The 18,186-nt window shown below is 34.3% G+C and overlaps 1 protein-coding gene across 1 annotated transcript; it reads left to right on the top strand.

The window, feature by feature from the left end:
- The first annotated feature begins 14,104 nt into the window (after positions 1–14,104).
- Positions 14,105–17,518, top strand: LOC141482290 (uncharacterized). The gene is made up of 2 exons (XM_074175307.1): positions 14,105–14,577; positions 14,696–17,518. Exon 2 carries the CDS (start codon positions 16,100–16,102, stop codon positions 17,516–17,518), a length of 1,419 nt encoding a protein of 472 aa, XP_074031408.1. The 5' UTR covers positions 14,105–14,577; positions 14,696–16,099.
- Positions 17,519–18,186: the final 668 nt, after the last annotated feature.

The raw sequence follows: 18,186 nt of genomic DNA, 5'->3' as shown, positions 1-18,186 counted from the left end.
ATCCCAACACCAATCTCTTATTTTACCACCTACAAGACAAAAATTAACCTTTCTCTTGAAGATGATCACTTGGTGGTCGAAACACGTGTCGAGGTGTTAAAATAACGGTATGGTGTTGGGATAAAACTCCAGTATTATTCGTTATTCGTATTGCTAACCATTTTCTTTTTTAATCTCACGCTAGTAAGTGGTTCATCATTTATCTACATATATATTTGACAAATGTAATAAAAATTACCCAAAGCTATATAAATACCAAAGGGTCATCTTTGAAATGAATCTTTTACCATTGGGTGCAATGAGATTCTTCTGTATAATATAGAGTATGGTATCCCGCAGGCAACAGTTCTGGGCCCTACCTTATTCAATATTTATATAAACGGAATGTTCGCCATACGAAGTAAAGGTGATGTTATAGGGTTCGCTGACGAAATTTCAATATTTTACAGGGCGGAGACATGGGATGAACTGAAAATCACTATTGAAACTGACTTTCCATCAATAAAAAACTGGTTAGAATATAAGTTAGTCACAATAAACTTAAAAATAACTTTTTATTTAACATTTCACTGCAAATCCAGTAAGGCCTCATTCAACTCACTTGATATATAAATATGTGGATTAATGTGGGAACACCATATCATATACTCTGAAAACAAGGTGAAACATGACGTTGTGATAATAAACTCAAATTTGAAAAGGAATAATTGAATAAACTATGTAGGCAGAAAGCTTCGGATTATATTATACAAATTCAGATACTTGAAAAATCAATTAACGTACCAACAGAGGAACATCTTATATCATGCATTAACTGAGAGCCACTTGCGTTATAGTATCGTTGCTTGGGGTTGGGCGCTGAAAACACATATTCATTCCTGTGAAGTATTTCAGAGAAGATTCCTCAGATTGCTCATCTCCAAAAGACCGAAATATCGTTCAGATGCTCTTTACTCAGACTCCCACGTGTTTGAATTTCCTCGGCTGTTCTATTATAATACGAATATAAAGTACGACCGTATCAAAAAGACTTCCTACCTAGTCACACCTACATTACCCACCAGAAACACCACTATTTCATACTCCTAATACACAAATCAATGATTTTTACTATAAAGGATTTTACAAAAACCGCAACACGTGTTTTGCTATACAAGCGTAAAATATTCCACGCTTGAGAAAGCTTTTGTATAGCGAAACACGTGTCGCGTTTTTTGTGAAACTCTTTATAGTGAAAATCATATAATATACTGTATTAATGAGTTTTAATATGGATCTTCATCAGGTATCGGCCAGTTCTATTCAATTATCAATGGGAAAACTTTCATTCACATATATTGCTCCTAAACTTTACTTTCTCTGGAAATTTGATCTAGGTATTTCTGGTCAACTACTAAAAAAAAAATTATCCATTTTTGATGAGCCACGATGCAAAATCAGCTATTTTGTTGAGAATTGAAAAAAAAATTAAAAACTTTCCTTATAATAATTGTTAAAAAAATTTAAGGACAATAATTATATTCAACGAGCCCACATTTCATTTCATTCTATATTTCATTCATATTAGATATTACCTATCTCATGAATGTGTCTATGCGGTATGTGTATGAATGGGGTATATGTCTGTATGTGTCTTTTATTATGTATGTGTCTTTTTTTATTTTATTATTTATTATATTAACTTGATGTTTTCTCGAAACCAGTGCCATGCACTTATCGAACTATGTTTTAGATCAATTGCTCAATAATGGACATAAATTATTCTATATTTGTATTTTGTGTTTGTTAATTTGACAAATAAAGCAAATCAATGATTGATCCGTACTGCACATTTTGGAAAATTCTGCTTGTGCAAAATATTACTTTTGATACGCTGCTCCTATATCAGTTACCCTGTATATTGAAGTGATTAAAAAACTCAATTCATTCATAACTGAAACTTTTATAGAAAACAGTTTTCGATAATTTAAGTCAATCATTTCAAACTTTTAATAGAAGTCCATCCATCCAGTCAGTCTCTACATCGTGAGATATTCAATATAAAAATATTCAGCACGAAAAAAATAATGAAGAAATTGAAATGAGTGTCAGCTAATCATTTCTAGACGTGGCGATACTAGAACGACGAAAAATTCCTCGTTAAATGATAATATGAATAAATGGTTTCTCATACCTTTTTGAAATTTTCACAAGAGAAAAAGCAATAACCATGTTAATGACCTTGAAATACAAACTAGTGTGATACTGTGTTCATACTCAACCACTCCCAACAAATATATTCTCATACGTGTATCCTGTATCATGTATCTCAATAAGGAAACTAATCACACAACTCGATTTGAAAATATATTCAAGCATGTACAAGTGGATATTTATATTTTCCAATAAATCGATAATATCGAGATCAAATACTATCTACACTATTACTTTCGGGCTTCGGAAGGAGAGCGTACTCAAAATCATTTATAGGTGGTGATAGTAGCTGTTAATAAATATAACCGGCCGTGATTTTTCTTCCAGGATTTTAAACTAAAGGGTTTTTATGAAACACTAGGAACCGGCAAACGTTGATGCTAACTGAAAAAAAAATTAAACTCGGTATGGAATATACTTTACGACATATTCTCATACCTACGGAATATAAACACCAAACTTCATAAAAATCGGTCGAGCCATTTCGAAAGAGTGTGACCACAATCACCGTGACCCGAAATTTTTTTATATGACAATTAACAGAATACCAGTTGAATCGAAAAAAGTTCTCTCCTTGGAAAAATCGTTCACATCGAGAATATGAACCATTTTCCAAAAGAGAAAACAAAAAAAATTGATTTTTCTCATATAAAAACTAAAAAATATATTGATATGACTGATTTGCACAAAACGATGAAAAATTATTTCCCGAAAATTTTCATATTTCACCTTTAGGTGGTGTTGATTTTTTAGGTGATTACTCGTTAAACAAGTTTGAATAGATGGTTAATTTAATTTTCAGAACCATTTAATTAAGTGCTTTCTCATATTAGGGGTTATTTTATTCATATGCATTTTACGACTGACACCTGCAATTCTTTTGGATTGATAGAACTAAATAATCATCACTTGAATTGAAGTAGTGTCTGAACTGATGCAGTCAAAACTTCATTTTGCCTTTGATCATTCGGTTGAGTTTTTGTAAAACTGTTTAGTAAAAATCTCACAATAAATGGTTTTTCGAATACGTTGGTTATGAATTTTCATCAAGTATCGGCCAATTCCATCATATATGCTGAAAAGCTGTTCAAACACCGTAGGCATCGAACTTCACTTCTCACCCGGTTATAAAGTAACTTCATATCGTTGTTTACATGTGTGAGAGTTTTTTTTTTACTGTTATTATTAACTTCCTATACATATACCCATATTTGTCTTCAACTTCTCTTCATTCGATTTTATTGTTGTTTGTTTTTTTCCACTCTGTCTGAGAAAATTCGCACACAGATTCGTTGAACAGAATCCTTGGATGCTTGTGAATAGCCTAGGTTAACAAAACGCTTCACGTGTCCCCAAATTCCCGCAGTGTCTCATCGTCTATTTAAATTCGGAATCCCGGCTGAGTTTAGTGCGTATATATTAAATATTTTCATTTATTTGTGATTTCCAAAGATGCGCCAATTATGTCATAGTTCTGCTGGTTCTTATAAATGTTATGGAGAATATATATAGCTTGGTCTCACAGATTTCACACCAGAAAAGCTAGCTGCAAACCAGAGCCGATGTACAACGGATAACAGACAGTGTTGTTTCGAAACGCCATCGTAGGCCTCATCAGGAATGCTGGGCTGATCTACAAATGCATTGCTGGACTCTATTATCGTTAAAGGACCAGCTTGAGTAAATGAGGGCGATGACATCTTCCCTTACGAAGATAAACAAAGAACTTAAATCTCTTATATTAAAGATCAACGAGACATCCCAAAGCAATCACTGACACTATCAACGAGATTTTTTCTTATCCTTTCACTGCATTTCATCGCAAATCAACTAACTGAAAACCAGAGCCCAAACACAATGTATTTATGACTCAACACTAGGCAGCGCTTTTTCGATCTACCATAGATCTTGTGAGGGGTAATGGGCTGAACCATAAATGCATTACTGAACTCAATTGTTCTTGAAGGACAAGCCTGAGTAAGTAGACGTATTCTATGAGTTCGACAAAAAACTCAATATTTGAATATCAAATGTAAATGAGACTTCCCAAAGCGAGTTGCAAAGCCAAGTTTCGAAATAATAATAAAATAGGTCTTTATTCCCAGAATGCCAACAAAGCTCGTTTTTCTTTCTCTCAGAAGTTGAGAAACTTGAGCGAGCTAAGGACTAACGAGGTCTCAACCTTTAAAGGTATGATTCCTAACACGGTTGCAGAATCATCCCAGCTTCAACCAAATAAATTCTCTCGAGAAAAATATTTGGTCAAGGCAGGAATCGAACTCACGGTCTTCCGATCGTGAGTCGGGCGCACTACCTCCGCAGCCAATTCCACAAGAATCAATAAAATTAAAATGAATAGCTGAAAATGAAAATTATACTATGCAAAAAACACTAAAATTAAATTACAATAAAACAAAATACAAACAACAATTGAGACCTATGATGAGACGAAACCGTGTTGTCTGGCATTGAATCAGTAACGCATTGTATTCGGGTTCTTGTTTTCAGCTAGTTGTCTTGCAGTGAAAGCTGCAGTGAATAACAGAGAACGAATCTCATCGGAGATCGATGTCGTAGCTTGGCTATGTAACTGACATCCTTCGGGAACCTTGTTTATCTTTGATATTCAAAGATTGGGTTCATCGTAAATCACATAGATGCTCTCTTCGTGAGGAGAGATGTCATCGCCCTCACTCACCAGACTCGCAAAGACCCATTAAGGTACTTAGAGGGTAGTAATTATTCAAGATGAACCTCTTCGTATTTCACAGATACTTTCAAAGTTTCTATTGATTTTCATTGAATTTTTCCACAAGTGAAATAATATGTGATACTGGTGTCACACTGAAAAATTCATTATTTTCTTCGTTCATTGATACGTGACCCACTCCATAATTCCACTTCACATCAATGATAAAACTTTTTTGCCCTGTTGATAGTTATGTTAATACTCACACAACTGCGATATTATATCACGAAAGCGTCTTATGCATACATAATGAAGCAGAGCGAACTTTCTTTGTTTCAAGAGATACTTGCATACTTTGTTGAAATTAATTTCATTTGCGAGTATATCGTACATAAACTATAATTATGATGTATACTCGTACGAGTATGAAGTAGATACTGCTGAAATGAAAGGAGTGTATCTCTGATTGTTTTTTATGAAACTTATGAAATACTTATGTTCTTAACTCGGTCGGTCGGTAGCCAAGCGGTTCGGCGTGGGTGCTCTGTTCACTCACTCGAATTGACTGCTGTGTTGGTCGGTGGTTCAAGCCCTAGTCTGAACGATCGATCTTCACTTGCTATCGTCCAACCCGTGTTAGGAATCACACGTTAAAAGGTAAGACCTCGTTAATCCTCAGCTCGCTCAAGTTTCGACTTCTGAGGGTTGTCGTTCGTAGGGGTGCGACAGCTGGTTATCGGAAAACAGATTTTAAACAGATTTTTTAACTGAATTCATATGCGCAACACAATGAAAAATACCAATATACTCGTAATAGATTATCATCTTCGAGGCTCAGATAACATAAGGTATTTGATCAATAATGATTTGTCATTTGATCGATTCACACTCTCATGCGAGTAGCTGTCAGTAGACATAATGCACAAAAAATAAGAAACGTTTATATAGAAATAAGCCTTTCTGCAATTTTCATTATAGAGCAAAGTAATCAAATCAAATCAAAAATCAAAAAATTTTCATTTCCGTAGACCTAGGGAAGGCATGGAAAAAGTCACATTACTCAGTACAATTACAATGAGGTCACAATCATAAAACAACATAATTATAAGATATACTATATAACATTTAGACTATAAAAGGGATACAAAAATTAAAATTTAAAATTCCAAATCAGACTGAAAAAATTCATCAAGCGAATAAAATACCTTTTCGCATAATAGTTTCCGAACTTTTTGTTTGAAGAGCTTTACACTAGTTATTTTTTTAATGGATATTGGGAGCTTGTTGTACAGATTTATTGACATGATATGAGGTCCATTAGTGACCTTGGCTAACTTATGACTAGGAATTAAAATGTTATAGTTTTTTCTCAGGGTGAAGCCCGAAAGAAGACATGTATCATCTCTGTTCTGAAACTTGGAGCAATTTGATTTAACGTAGATTACGCAATTAAGAATATACATGCAAGTAACAGTTAATATATTGCCTTTAAGAAAATCCACTATGATTTTCATTTCAAAAGATTGAAAAAATCTCCTTCATGCCCTCCTACTATTAAAGTTGTAGAAACAATCACTTGAATTTATCATTGTGGTATCTCAGGCAATTTATCGAATTTAAATAGATAAGGTAGAAAGTCTGCTCAGTTGAACGAAATTAAACAAGTTATTCAAAGTAATAATGAAAAAATTGTGGAGTTCCCTCGTCCGATTGAGATAACATTGAACAGCGAAAGTTTAGTTTCGACCTGTATAAGAAATGCAAAAAAATTGAAAGAGGACCCGATTATATATGGCCGAGTTCCAATCGCTTTTGATAGATTTCCCTATCGAATTCAATTTTACAAAAATTAACGTGATGATTAGGATGATAGAAAAACTCAAAGGAAACAGATTTTGTCAATGGCAATGACGTTCCTACCGTTGTACATTTGAGCTGAAGAACTTTTCTGTTACAAGAATCGAAATCAATATACTTCGAATTTTTCACTGATATTTCTTGTGACATGGAGGTTACTTGCAATCCGAATTTAAATCTGCATGATAATTCACAATCGAGAGCTTTTTTAGAGAGTAAATATTTAGAAATAACATTCCTACACTGTAGCATGTGGTGAATGCCTGCCGGAAAACTACTTTCCTTGATAAATTACAATGGACATTGAATTATGCTTGACAACCATTTATGCAAGACCTCGCAGAGGTCTTCACTGAAATTAATCGATTAGATAACCCACAGATCGGTTTCGGGGCATTACCCCTCGTCAGTACAGAAAAGATCCAACTAAAAAATAGCAGTGTGCTTGGGACTTGAATGATATCAGTATATAGATTCGGAAAACTACCACTATTCCGGCTAAAACATGATGGATCTATCCTGTATCTATTCTGTATCTGACTGTATGCATGTTATTCATAGATGCTAGCAGCGAATATCTGCAACTATACCTAGCTTCAAACTCGTAAAAACTTGTATTTTGACATTCTGAGAGTTGTCTGGTAGGAAGTAGGCGACTATTAAAATCTGAGGTGATAGGTAACAATTATCGATATTTGACATATATTTTGCAAGTATCTCATTTTGGAAAGAGAAATGAATATTTCTATGTTTTTTACCACTTTTATTTGTAACTAACGTTACTGCAGTTTCGTCCTATATGGACAATTTCAAACTTAAACAATAAACAGTATCTCATTTACTATGGGGTTTTCGCCACTTGTATTCATCATCAATATTGTAGAGAATTGAATTCCCTACAACTTTTGTTTAAATTTTTTTATATGTTGAACGTTTTCGAGATAGTGAACGGAGAGCGTGCGGTTAGAGCGTCATATAAAGTTTAATAATTTTGATAAATACCTAATTATTAATATCATATCTCATCAACTGTTACATTATATCCAATGATTGGATATAATGCGTATCTATTTTTAATCAAGTATCAATTTATTCAATAACATTTACCTGCCTATGTAGTTATAGAATTTTTAAAGAAAATACTCGAATTATATTCCAATTCTGATGTAATTTATATTGATAACTTCTCAAATTAATTGAAAGAAAGAAATCCTCAAGTAATGTTTATGCTGAAAACAATTCCATATATTTATAATTGTAGAAATTGAAAAATTTTATGAAAATTACAGAAATTACAATTCATAATTTCAATTATCCTGAATTATTTCTTCTTTATCGTCTTCAACGACATTTGTCTCCAGGTCTTCCATGATTTCGAAGTTGAAGGTTCTGTCTTGATTGACATGGCTCTGATATGGTAAAGCATTGAGATAAACTTGCTCATTACACTGGCCACAAGCTAAAGAGCACTGCAACTATGATATACTGCATCCACATCCAACCACAACCACTCTGAGTTGTGCAGTGCCTCTGGAGCGGGTACTGAAATTGTCTTGATTGGTTGCAAGAATTCATTACCCATTGTCCAACCCAGTTCCTGGGATTCCAAAACATTCCAAGTTTGAACTGGATAATAAACAAGATTGAAATGTTGATGAGCTACTGCACTTGTTGATGGAATATTTGATAACTGCACAGGTTTATTCAGTTTTGTAGACTTGATGTATTGTGCATATCAACCTCTGACCTTAGATTTCAATAGTGTACACCCTACAATACGTAGGTTTTGAAACAACTTTAAGGATGTCAAAATACACACTTTTATGAGTCAATAGCTGAGTATCTCAAATTCCGAGATACTTACCTAATTTTGAATAAAATGACTGACATAATTTTTTTTGGGTCAATAGAACTTTCTAGTGTCGTGAAAACATTTATCATTACTGCATCATTCATTTATTACGATTCAGTACATCCTTCCAAATATAGAAAGAGCGTTCTAAATTTTGATATGGCCCAGGAAACGAGCAGATTGTGAGAATTCCCAAGTCTCTTCCTAGATTCAACAAGCTTTGTAATAGATCATACAGTGCGCGTCATAAGTGTTACCTCTCCTATCTAACTCGTTCCTGGTCTCTTGTTAGGAAAATCGACGAGACACGTCAATTTTTGATTTCCACAGTGCATATTTTTGCATGAATAGTTCACCCCTAATTCCATTTCTTATCGGAGGAAAGCAATCCTGTCGAAAATTTCAAATAACATAGGGTGGTGAGTGATACCTCACTTAAAAGAGGGTTTTATTATCTATTCAACACAATTACACCACAAACTCGTAGACTTTATATTTTGAATAACCCCGTAGAAAAAATCGAAAGTAGTTAGATCTGGTGATCTTGGAGGTCATTCCACAGACCCTCTACGCACGATCCATCGTCCTGCATAAATAAGTCCTCACATCAACTGCAAAATGCAGAATAGTGTCCATGGGAAATTCATTTAAATCATTTTCGATAGTTGCCACTACCAGTGGATCTATCAGTGTTTCCAGCATTTCCAAATAGAGGGCAGCAGTCAGATTTTTCTCAATGAATAACGGACCTATAATTCGGTCACCCAGTATTCCTGCCCGAAGATTACCTTCTTGGGAAAACTGGGTATGAGGATGAAAATCCTTGATTTTCATCCGGCTAATACCTCACATTTTGTCTATGCACGTGACTTTGAAAAAAGTAGCCTCATAACTGAAAAAAATGTGTTTGCAAATTAGAGACTATATCACAATATTCTAGACGGCGGTCTGGATCATAGTCCGTCAGTTCATGCACCATTTTCATTTTGTAGGAATGAAATTTATTTTTTTTAGAACTCTCAATACCGTCATCTGCAAAACCTCACAATTCAAGGCTCATAATGTCCACTTGTTTATCTTCCCCTGTAGTTGACCGCCGAGAATGTGTTTCATTTTGCACACTGCCATTCTCATAAAATTTTCCCACTAACTGTTTGAAATAATGTCTATCAATAGAGCGATTTGGAAAACGTTTATTGAACATTCGTACAGCCTCATGATAATTGCCATGAGCCTCACCAAAAAAAACAATCGCTTCGTATTTCTCAAACCCCTCACTTGACGTCTGAACCAAAACGGATATCATACAGGGTCGAATTTTTAATTCTAAATGCAATTTCGCTACGTCAAATGTCGTTATTCTCAAACAGTCATAACTTGAATAGTGAATAAAACCTCGTATCAAATGAGCTAACAGTCACCACCCCATGCTATTTGAATTTTTCGAAAACGTTGCTCCCTTTCAGTGAAGGATGAGATTAGGGGTGAACTGTTCATACTCAAATGTACATTGTAGAAATAAAAAATCGACGTGTCTCGGCGATTTTCCTAACAAGAGTCCAGTGATGAGTCAGATAGGGGGTTAACACGGTGTAACACTTATAATGCGCATTCTGTAATGTAACCGCATTTGTGCCTTTCAGGGTATATTTCCACATAATTTTCTCTTTAATGCATGACAATTTCATACCAAAGAGCTTTGCTGTCATGGTGGCCAAGTGCATAAAAGTTCTAGTGTTCTAAATTCATCTTTTTTTCATAAAGTTGTTTATTTCATAGGTAATGTTTAAAGACAGTATACGTTCCATATTTTACACTATATGTGTTTTGATTGAATAGAAGCGATTGAAAAGAGATACTTTTTTTATTTGGCAAATGTAAAAAATATCAGATAGTACGATTTTCATTCCAAAGATGTTTTCCTGACAGACACAGGGTTAATAAAAACTGAAAACTGAATCAGTTCCGTTCAATAAAGAAATAGTGTCGTTATAGGATGACAAAAAAGAACAACTGCAAATCATTGTGCCAGTTTATATTGGTGTCCATATACACAATTCAGTTGATACTTTTGCGTACACCGAATATTCATTTCATCTTCATTATTGTAATTTTTCAGTGACGAGATAAGATACAATACTTACATTCCCATAATATCTTCCAAGGAAAGCATTTTTGAAAATCCCTCATTTTCAGGAGAAATGTGGTATGATTTGGGAACTTCCACTGTGAACCAGGAAAATAAATCATATATGGATATTCAAACTTTCTATAAAATAATGTGTGTGGAGTTCCATTTAGATAACAACTGAGGACGGTCATACTTATACGAAACACTCTCTATATCTGAAAATTTTGAACGGTTTCGCACAGCGCTCATGCTACTCTATGAAAAGTGGATTATATGAGGCTGAAACGAAACTAAATGATCACTTGTCGGTGGGTTCTCACGAGAAATAATTTGTTATATTTTTGTGCTTGAAAAGTTGCTTGAGTTAAGTTTCCAGTGTGTGGCTACTCTCAAAGATAATACAGTAAAGTTGGGTGCAAGTAAACAGTAGTAATAGGGAATGTTCCTCCTGACGAAAATCAAGTAGTTTTCATGAAAGAGCTCTAAAACGACGCATTTTAAACTTATCATTTCAACCTTTTTCTTTAAAAAATTATTTAAATACTTAAAAAAGAGGAATGAAATAATGCATTCAACATTTAAAGGGATTCGTTTCTATTTCACCATTTGGCAACATCGGTTACTTATAGCTAATAAAGGACAATGAATATGTTACCTATATGAGACAAACAAAGATGAAATATTTCAGAGACTGTTTACTTATTATCCGAGTTCCGAAACATTCTGTGACATATAACATTTTGTGCACCCAACCTATCTTCCTCTATATGAATGAATAACAAAGCAACTGTTGTTTATGTGGCTTGTGGATGTGGTATTGAACTATAATTTATATTTTGCCTCAATTGTTGATTTATAAAGATAATTTTTCTTTTTTAAAGTGGAATATCTAGGTACGTATAGATTATTTCAACTTGATATAGGCGCTTTTGCCAATATGTGAATGAGAAACAAATCCCTTCAAAAATTAAAACCTAACATTTGAAACATCAATTTGAATACTTTTCGAAGTGAATTTGAAAAACTCATGAAGTAAACTCAACTTTATTTTGTTCAAATTTGCATTAGCTGTAATAACCCAAATTGAGGAACATTCTCCATTGAAGGTTCCTAGTAACTTCAAGAAACTATGTATTTGAATACAACTCATTTGAAAAATTAAACATTACCTGAATACGTCATTCCAGATCATGAAAAAAAAAAATTAGTATTTTATGGACACAAACTCGATGGATATTTAATTATATGTTCAAATTAAACCAGTTCATTTTTTCATTAATGGATAATGTCCATGTTATTAGTATGGCGGTCATGCAATTTACTCACGAAAATAAATTTTATATTAGTATAATTACGAAACGTAATTACTGTCTGAAGGTTATAATTTTTTCAACGTTGATATTAAAGTACCGTTAGTTTTGTCGTTACATCAAATGTCGATTATCAATGCACACATTTAATATACGATTTTTTCTTAACGTAATTAGAAAATTTTTAAGAGAAGACAAATGAAAATTGCATCAAATTCATGAGTCATATGTTTTCATCCAACTTATTCTATTGACTTATTTATTTGGTAGAAATTTCATCAGACAAGAGTTAATTACTTTATCCTATATAATAAAGAAAATAACTTTTCTTTGCATTATTTATGAGTCATGTGTTTTCATCCAACTTGTTCGATTGATGACTTATTTATTTTGTAGAAATTTCATCAGGCAAGAGTTAATTATCCATTTTGTGTATTTAGAAACTTGCGTTTCTAACAACTTAACCATACCACACAGCCCCCTACGGCTATGAGGAATGATTCTCTACAGCTCCCTACGACTCTAAGAGTTAATTACTTTATCTTTTATAATGAAGAAAATAAATTTTTTGATTTCTACTTAGGTAGCAACGTACTGAGATATCAAAAGCACATTGACTGTATTGAAGATTTGTTTGTCAAAATGATCAGTTTACTTAAAAATGGTTTAACAAACCAAAACCACTCGTAACAAATGAAACTTCTTAGTAAAATTCAAAGAAAAGTTATTTTATTTATCAGTACATAGTATGAAATAAAATCGCTTCCCGCATACATGTATAGTATAGAAGAGAAACACTGATTATTTTTGATGTTTCTAATGTGATGTCGAAAATAAACCCATTTTTTTGAGCTTACATTTCAAACACTGACTGGATCCTACGAGATAGATCATAAAATGTACTACAGTATTGTACACATTGAAAAGGTCTACAAAAAAGTCCGCGACGGTATATGTCTATCTCTTAGGGATAACCCAGAATAACCATTTTTCATCATTGAGAAATAATGGCTTATTTACGAAGCGATTTTAAGCTATACAGCATTAATCCTTATCCAATTTATTAGCCCAAAACATTATGCATTTAATACAGATCAGTATGGCCCATTACAGCATGTGATTCAAATGAAGATTTTCGAAAATATTACAGATTTGAAGTGCAGGAACAAAGCGATGGCGACTGTACCGGCTGAGGGGCTGGCGGCGCATGCCTATAAATAACACGTCAAAGGCCACACTTCGCCCTATAGCACTTTATGATATATGTTTATGTCTTTTAGGGATAACTAACAATAACTATTTTCCATCCTCCGAAAATGAATATTTTCGGAAATATTACAGATTTTAAGTTTGTGGCGGTATCGGCCGGGTGGCCGCCGGCACCATACATAAGAAACAGAAGTAAATTCACTTCCGTCGACCTCTTTGATGATTCGGGTCGAGTTTTTATTTTTTGCTGGTATGTGGCGGGGCAGGAGGGTGTAGGCTAAAACTGTTGTGCACCTATGCACGAGGATCGATCAAAAAATATGTGATCATGATCTGACTTCATCATTGCTACGAGGAGCTCCCAATAAATGTCTCATATGATTGTGAACCGTTTAGGAATTGATAAAAAATAAGACGAGGTATATTTTATATAGTAAGATTATACCATTCAGGTCAAAAACTTATGCCAATCTATTGGTTTTTCTAAGGTTTCTAAGGTTTTTCGGAATGATGAGTTTTTGATTTTTTTCGCATTCGTTTTCAAATTTCTATTGTCAAATTTCAAAGTATAATAAGTTCTTACCCTTGTGAAAAGAGGAAATAAATAATCCTAAGGAAAATTATCACAAGGGTGAGAAAGATTGATTTTTGAAAACATTGTTTTGAGCTAGTTGCCTAATCAATCAGTAGCACATAAATTGTTGAAATGATTAAGAAATTCTGTCTCTAGATGAATGATACATTGTAAAAATGAACCTGGAGGTATATATAAACTTCCAAACTGTATGGCTACTGTATTACTATATGCCTTGAAATGACTATATACATTTGTCTCATTCAGTGTGGTACTAGCCGTGTTACGATACAATTTTGCTTTGTTATAAATTAAACAATGTATTTATACTTTTAATAATCGGTTAGTTTATTCATTTCCACATGCGAATTTATGTATATTTAAAACCTTTCTAACCCGCCTATGACACCGACTAGGTCGGTAAATAGGTTGTGTTCCTTTTTTTTTCTCACACCCAAGGACATAAGGATAAGGACGGAAATTTTGGCGAAAAGATATTTTTCGATCGTGAATTGCTGAATGAACTGATTGCCTGGTTGAATTATTTCGCTCGTTAACTACCTAGAAGGGATTTTCGAATTTTCAGCCAACTGTGGTTCCTTTTTGATATTGTGAAGTTCGGAGTATTTTGGGACAATATTGGAAACCACCGCTGCAAAAGCAGGATTTTTATAAAAAGGGCAAATAGTCAGTATTTTCTCTCAATTCTCAGAGGACGATCTTTGTCTGTTTTGTGTTGGAAACACCCTCGATTATTAGGAGGTTAGTACCGTATTTTCAAACAACCTTGTTCAACTCAGCTATGGAACTCATAATAAATTTTGTCCTTATTGTTCTTACCTTTTGATTACGATGTTGCCATGAGAATATTTTTCTTCAGGGTGTTAGAATATTCCTAAGAAAGGCGTATTTGCATCAACTTGAATTTGGGAAATTGAAATCGATTGCCAGATCAGTCTCTTGAAGAAGTTTCCTGATCGTTACCTTTACTAATAATTACCACTGGGAATATTAACAGATTCCTACTACATCCGTATCCACCGATACTTCCGGATCAGTATTCATTCCCTGGCAGCTTACGAAAAAGGAGCACCCGAAAAGCAGCTAAGTTTAGACTAAGTTATTTGAATAAAGAACCCGGTGTTTATTTATTTCCTATAATAAAATGTACAAGTTACCTCATTGAGAGGAGTGGTGTAAGCTTTTACGTGACGTCACATATTAGCACATATTAGCGAATGTATTATGATAGTGGTAATCTAGCAATTGAAGTGAGTAATCGGCAAACAGAAGGGTCACTGTATTTCTTCTTTTTATTATTGTAATAAACTTCCTTAGTCATTGCAAATAGAATTATTACTTTTATGAGAAGTTAAATATTTCAATAGTGGGCTTCCCCAAAAACTGGGCAGTTTTCCGATTTTTAACTGGCCAACAAAAATTGGTGGCGCTTCCCCATTTAGTTAAAAATCATTGTTTTTCTTTTAATTAGTTGCACCCACGACTTTGTGCAAACCACTGACCTAGTCGGGCATGTTAGTGGTGTTTTTGATTTTCGGCAACCCTATTGTAAATTTAATTATCTTGTTCAAAAACATCGCGTAGCAAATTGGCGCTCAACTTCAAGGGCCCTAGAAAGACGATAATTTTATTCGGTTGAATGTTCATAGTTTAAACAAAAAAAAATCTGTTTATCATAGTAAATGAATACAAAATGCTGGTATAATTAAGTATCATGCATCCACAATAATAAACATTTTCAGTGTTTCGAGCTCATTTCTCGCGAATATAAATTGAAACAATTCCAATTTCTTTTTAAGGCTGTGCTGATACGTTTTTGTTAGGTACCGTTTTTTTTTTTTAGTTGGTTCTGTTCGGAAATATTTGAACCGATATTGGAATAGTTTATCGATATTCGAATTTTTGTTTTGCTATTCACTATCGTTGCGAATGTTTTTATGTAGCAGTTAGAAGGTCCGACTCGCTTTTTTTTTTCTTTTGTTTGCTGGTGGCACTGCATACGAATTTTTAATTTTCATCATTCCATGCAGTGTCTATTATTAAATTTGAGGTATAAGACGAAAGTTTGAAGTTGCATAAACACATTATCAATTTACAATTTGAAACGTCGCGTCGCTTATCGACGCTAAGCGTATTTTTTTTTTTAATTTTGATTGTTTCTGTCATAATTGAGTTTTTTTTAATTAGTGTAAGATATTACAAATGCATGAATAGTAGTTTTTATTGAGCTTTCAGTTATCTTTTGTATTTTATAGTATTTCTTATGGTCAATATGGCAACCACAAAACTTAAAATGGACATTTGTCGTCTCACAAAAGATGAACTCATTTATGAACTGAATGTTAGAGGTCTAGGTGAGGGTGGTAGTTTAACCGTTACGGATCTTCGGAAAGCTCTTCGTAATGCATTGGCTTTAGAAACAACTTCGTTGGCAATCAAAAACCCTGCTTATCCTTATCAATTTGCACAGGACTCAACTGCTGTATTATCTGGTATTGATACTGTTAAAACATCTCTTGGTGACTTTTCGGGAACAGAGAAAGACAATAAATATAAAAGTATTATATCAAGAATTGCTCATCTTTTAGGTCGTGTTAATAGAAGTCATCCACAAAATGATGCTGAAAAGACATGTAAATCTGATTATCGTGTTCAATTGTTATTATTATTCGATGAATTGAACCAAAAGGTTAAACAAGGAAAAGGTAACAGAGACTCGGTTGTTTTCGATATATCCATTTTACGACAATCCTTGAATCCTATAGCCCATAGTTTTTCTGGTGCTGAATCCAGTGATTCAGCTAGTGATTCAGAAGCAGCTGTCAGTATTAAGCCAGTACCTGTTCGTGACTGGGGTCTAAAGTTCACAGGAAAACCAGGTTCCATTTCAATTTGCACCTTTATAGAGCAAGTTGAGGAAAAAAGGAAATCCAGAGGCATCTCTCGTTCTGTTTTGTTCAGGGATGCTGTGGATCTGTTTGAGGGTGATGCTTACGTCTGGTATAATTTAGTGAAGTCCTGGGCATCGGATTGGGAATCCTTGGTAGAGTTAATGCGTCAACAATTTTTACCTCCAAACTTTGATAGGGATTTGTTTGACGATATCAAGCGTAGGACTCAAGGACCAAAGGAAAGTATTGGAATGTACGTGGCTAGTATGAAAAGTCTTTTTAACAAGATGCGAAATCCTGTTGCAGAAGAAGTTCAGTTGTCAATGATATTGGAACGTGTTGATCCTTATTATCAACCTTTTTTGGCCTTTCAAGAGATCACATCCATTGTTGATTTATTGAAGATTTGCCGCGTATTGGATGAGAAGCGGGATATAGCCAAATCTTATATACCCCCGCCTCCTCGAAATAAATCTTTGATACCAGAATTAGCTTATGTGGAAGCATCCGTAGCCAGTACCACTAACTACGTTTCAGAAATATCTCCAATATCTACAACTAGGAGCTGCTACAACTGTGGACAAAGTGGACATAACTTCCGTGGTTGCTTGACTCCTCGTAAGAAATTTTGTTACCGCTGTGGTGCACCAGATGTTACTTCGCGTGAGTGTCGTTGTTGTTCTCGTTCTGCAGGTAGGCAGATGAGAAGTTCGGAGAGATACAGACATCGACAAGATACTGTACAGAACTCCAACCGGGTTCATTCGGGAAACGGATCGGGGAGGAGCTAAGTGGTCGAGAAGTTTTTCCCCTTTTGAATGAATCGACCTCTTCCCATTTGAGTGATAAAAATCAAATAATATTGGATTATGTACTGTCACACGTCAGTGGTGATGAACGACCCTACCTGGAAGTTTCCGTGATGGGATTTCCAGTGATAGGACTTTTAGATTCAGGTGCTTCTCGAACGTTGGTTGGATCAAGTGGTTTTGAGCTACTGAAACAACTTGGATTCAAATTGCAAAATTCGTTGAACGAATGTAAAGTCGCTAATGGCCAAATATGTCATAGTATAGGGTACGTCACCACTCCTTTATGTTTGATGGACAAAATATGTGTTATTGATATTTGGGTGATTCCCGAGCTACCTCAAAAATTGATTCTGGGGATTGACTTCTGGAAGTCCATGAATATTGTTCCGGATTTGAGACAAAATGTTTGGTATTTTTGCAAGGATTTTCCCGATAAAATTCAAGTTAGCAGTATTCAGGATGAATCCTTGTTGAGTCTCCAACAGAAAGACGTACTGAATTCCTTGATCGAAGAAAAGAAAAAAATTATGGGAACTTGCCTGGGTAGGACTCATCTTGTATCTCATACAATTGAACTGGTTAGTAATGCCAAACCCATTAAGCAGAGATACTATCAGGTATCTCCGCCTAAACAAAAAGTGATCGAT

This window comes from Leptinotarsa decemlineata, unplaced genomic scaffold (genome assembly GCF_025532065.1).
Source record: "Leptinotarsa decemlineata unplaced genomic scaffold, Ldec_3_MD MMD2_tig00001019_RagTag_RagTag, whole genome shotgun sequence".
NCBI lineage: Eukaryota > Metazoa > Arthropoda > Insecta > Coleoptera > Chrysomelidae > Leptinotarsa > Leptinotarsa decemlineata.
Note: the sequence above shows the minus strand (reverse complement) of the source record. Positions and strands in the feature narration are given on the sequence as shown.

What these genes read in the sequence shown, in the direction of transcription:
- LOC141482290 (XM_074175307.1), top strand. Translation starts at nt 16,100, where the DNA reads ATGGTCAATATGGCAACCACAAAACTTAAAATGGACATTTGTCGTCTC.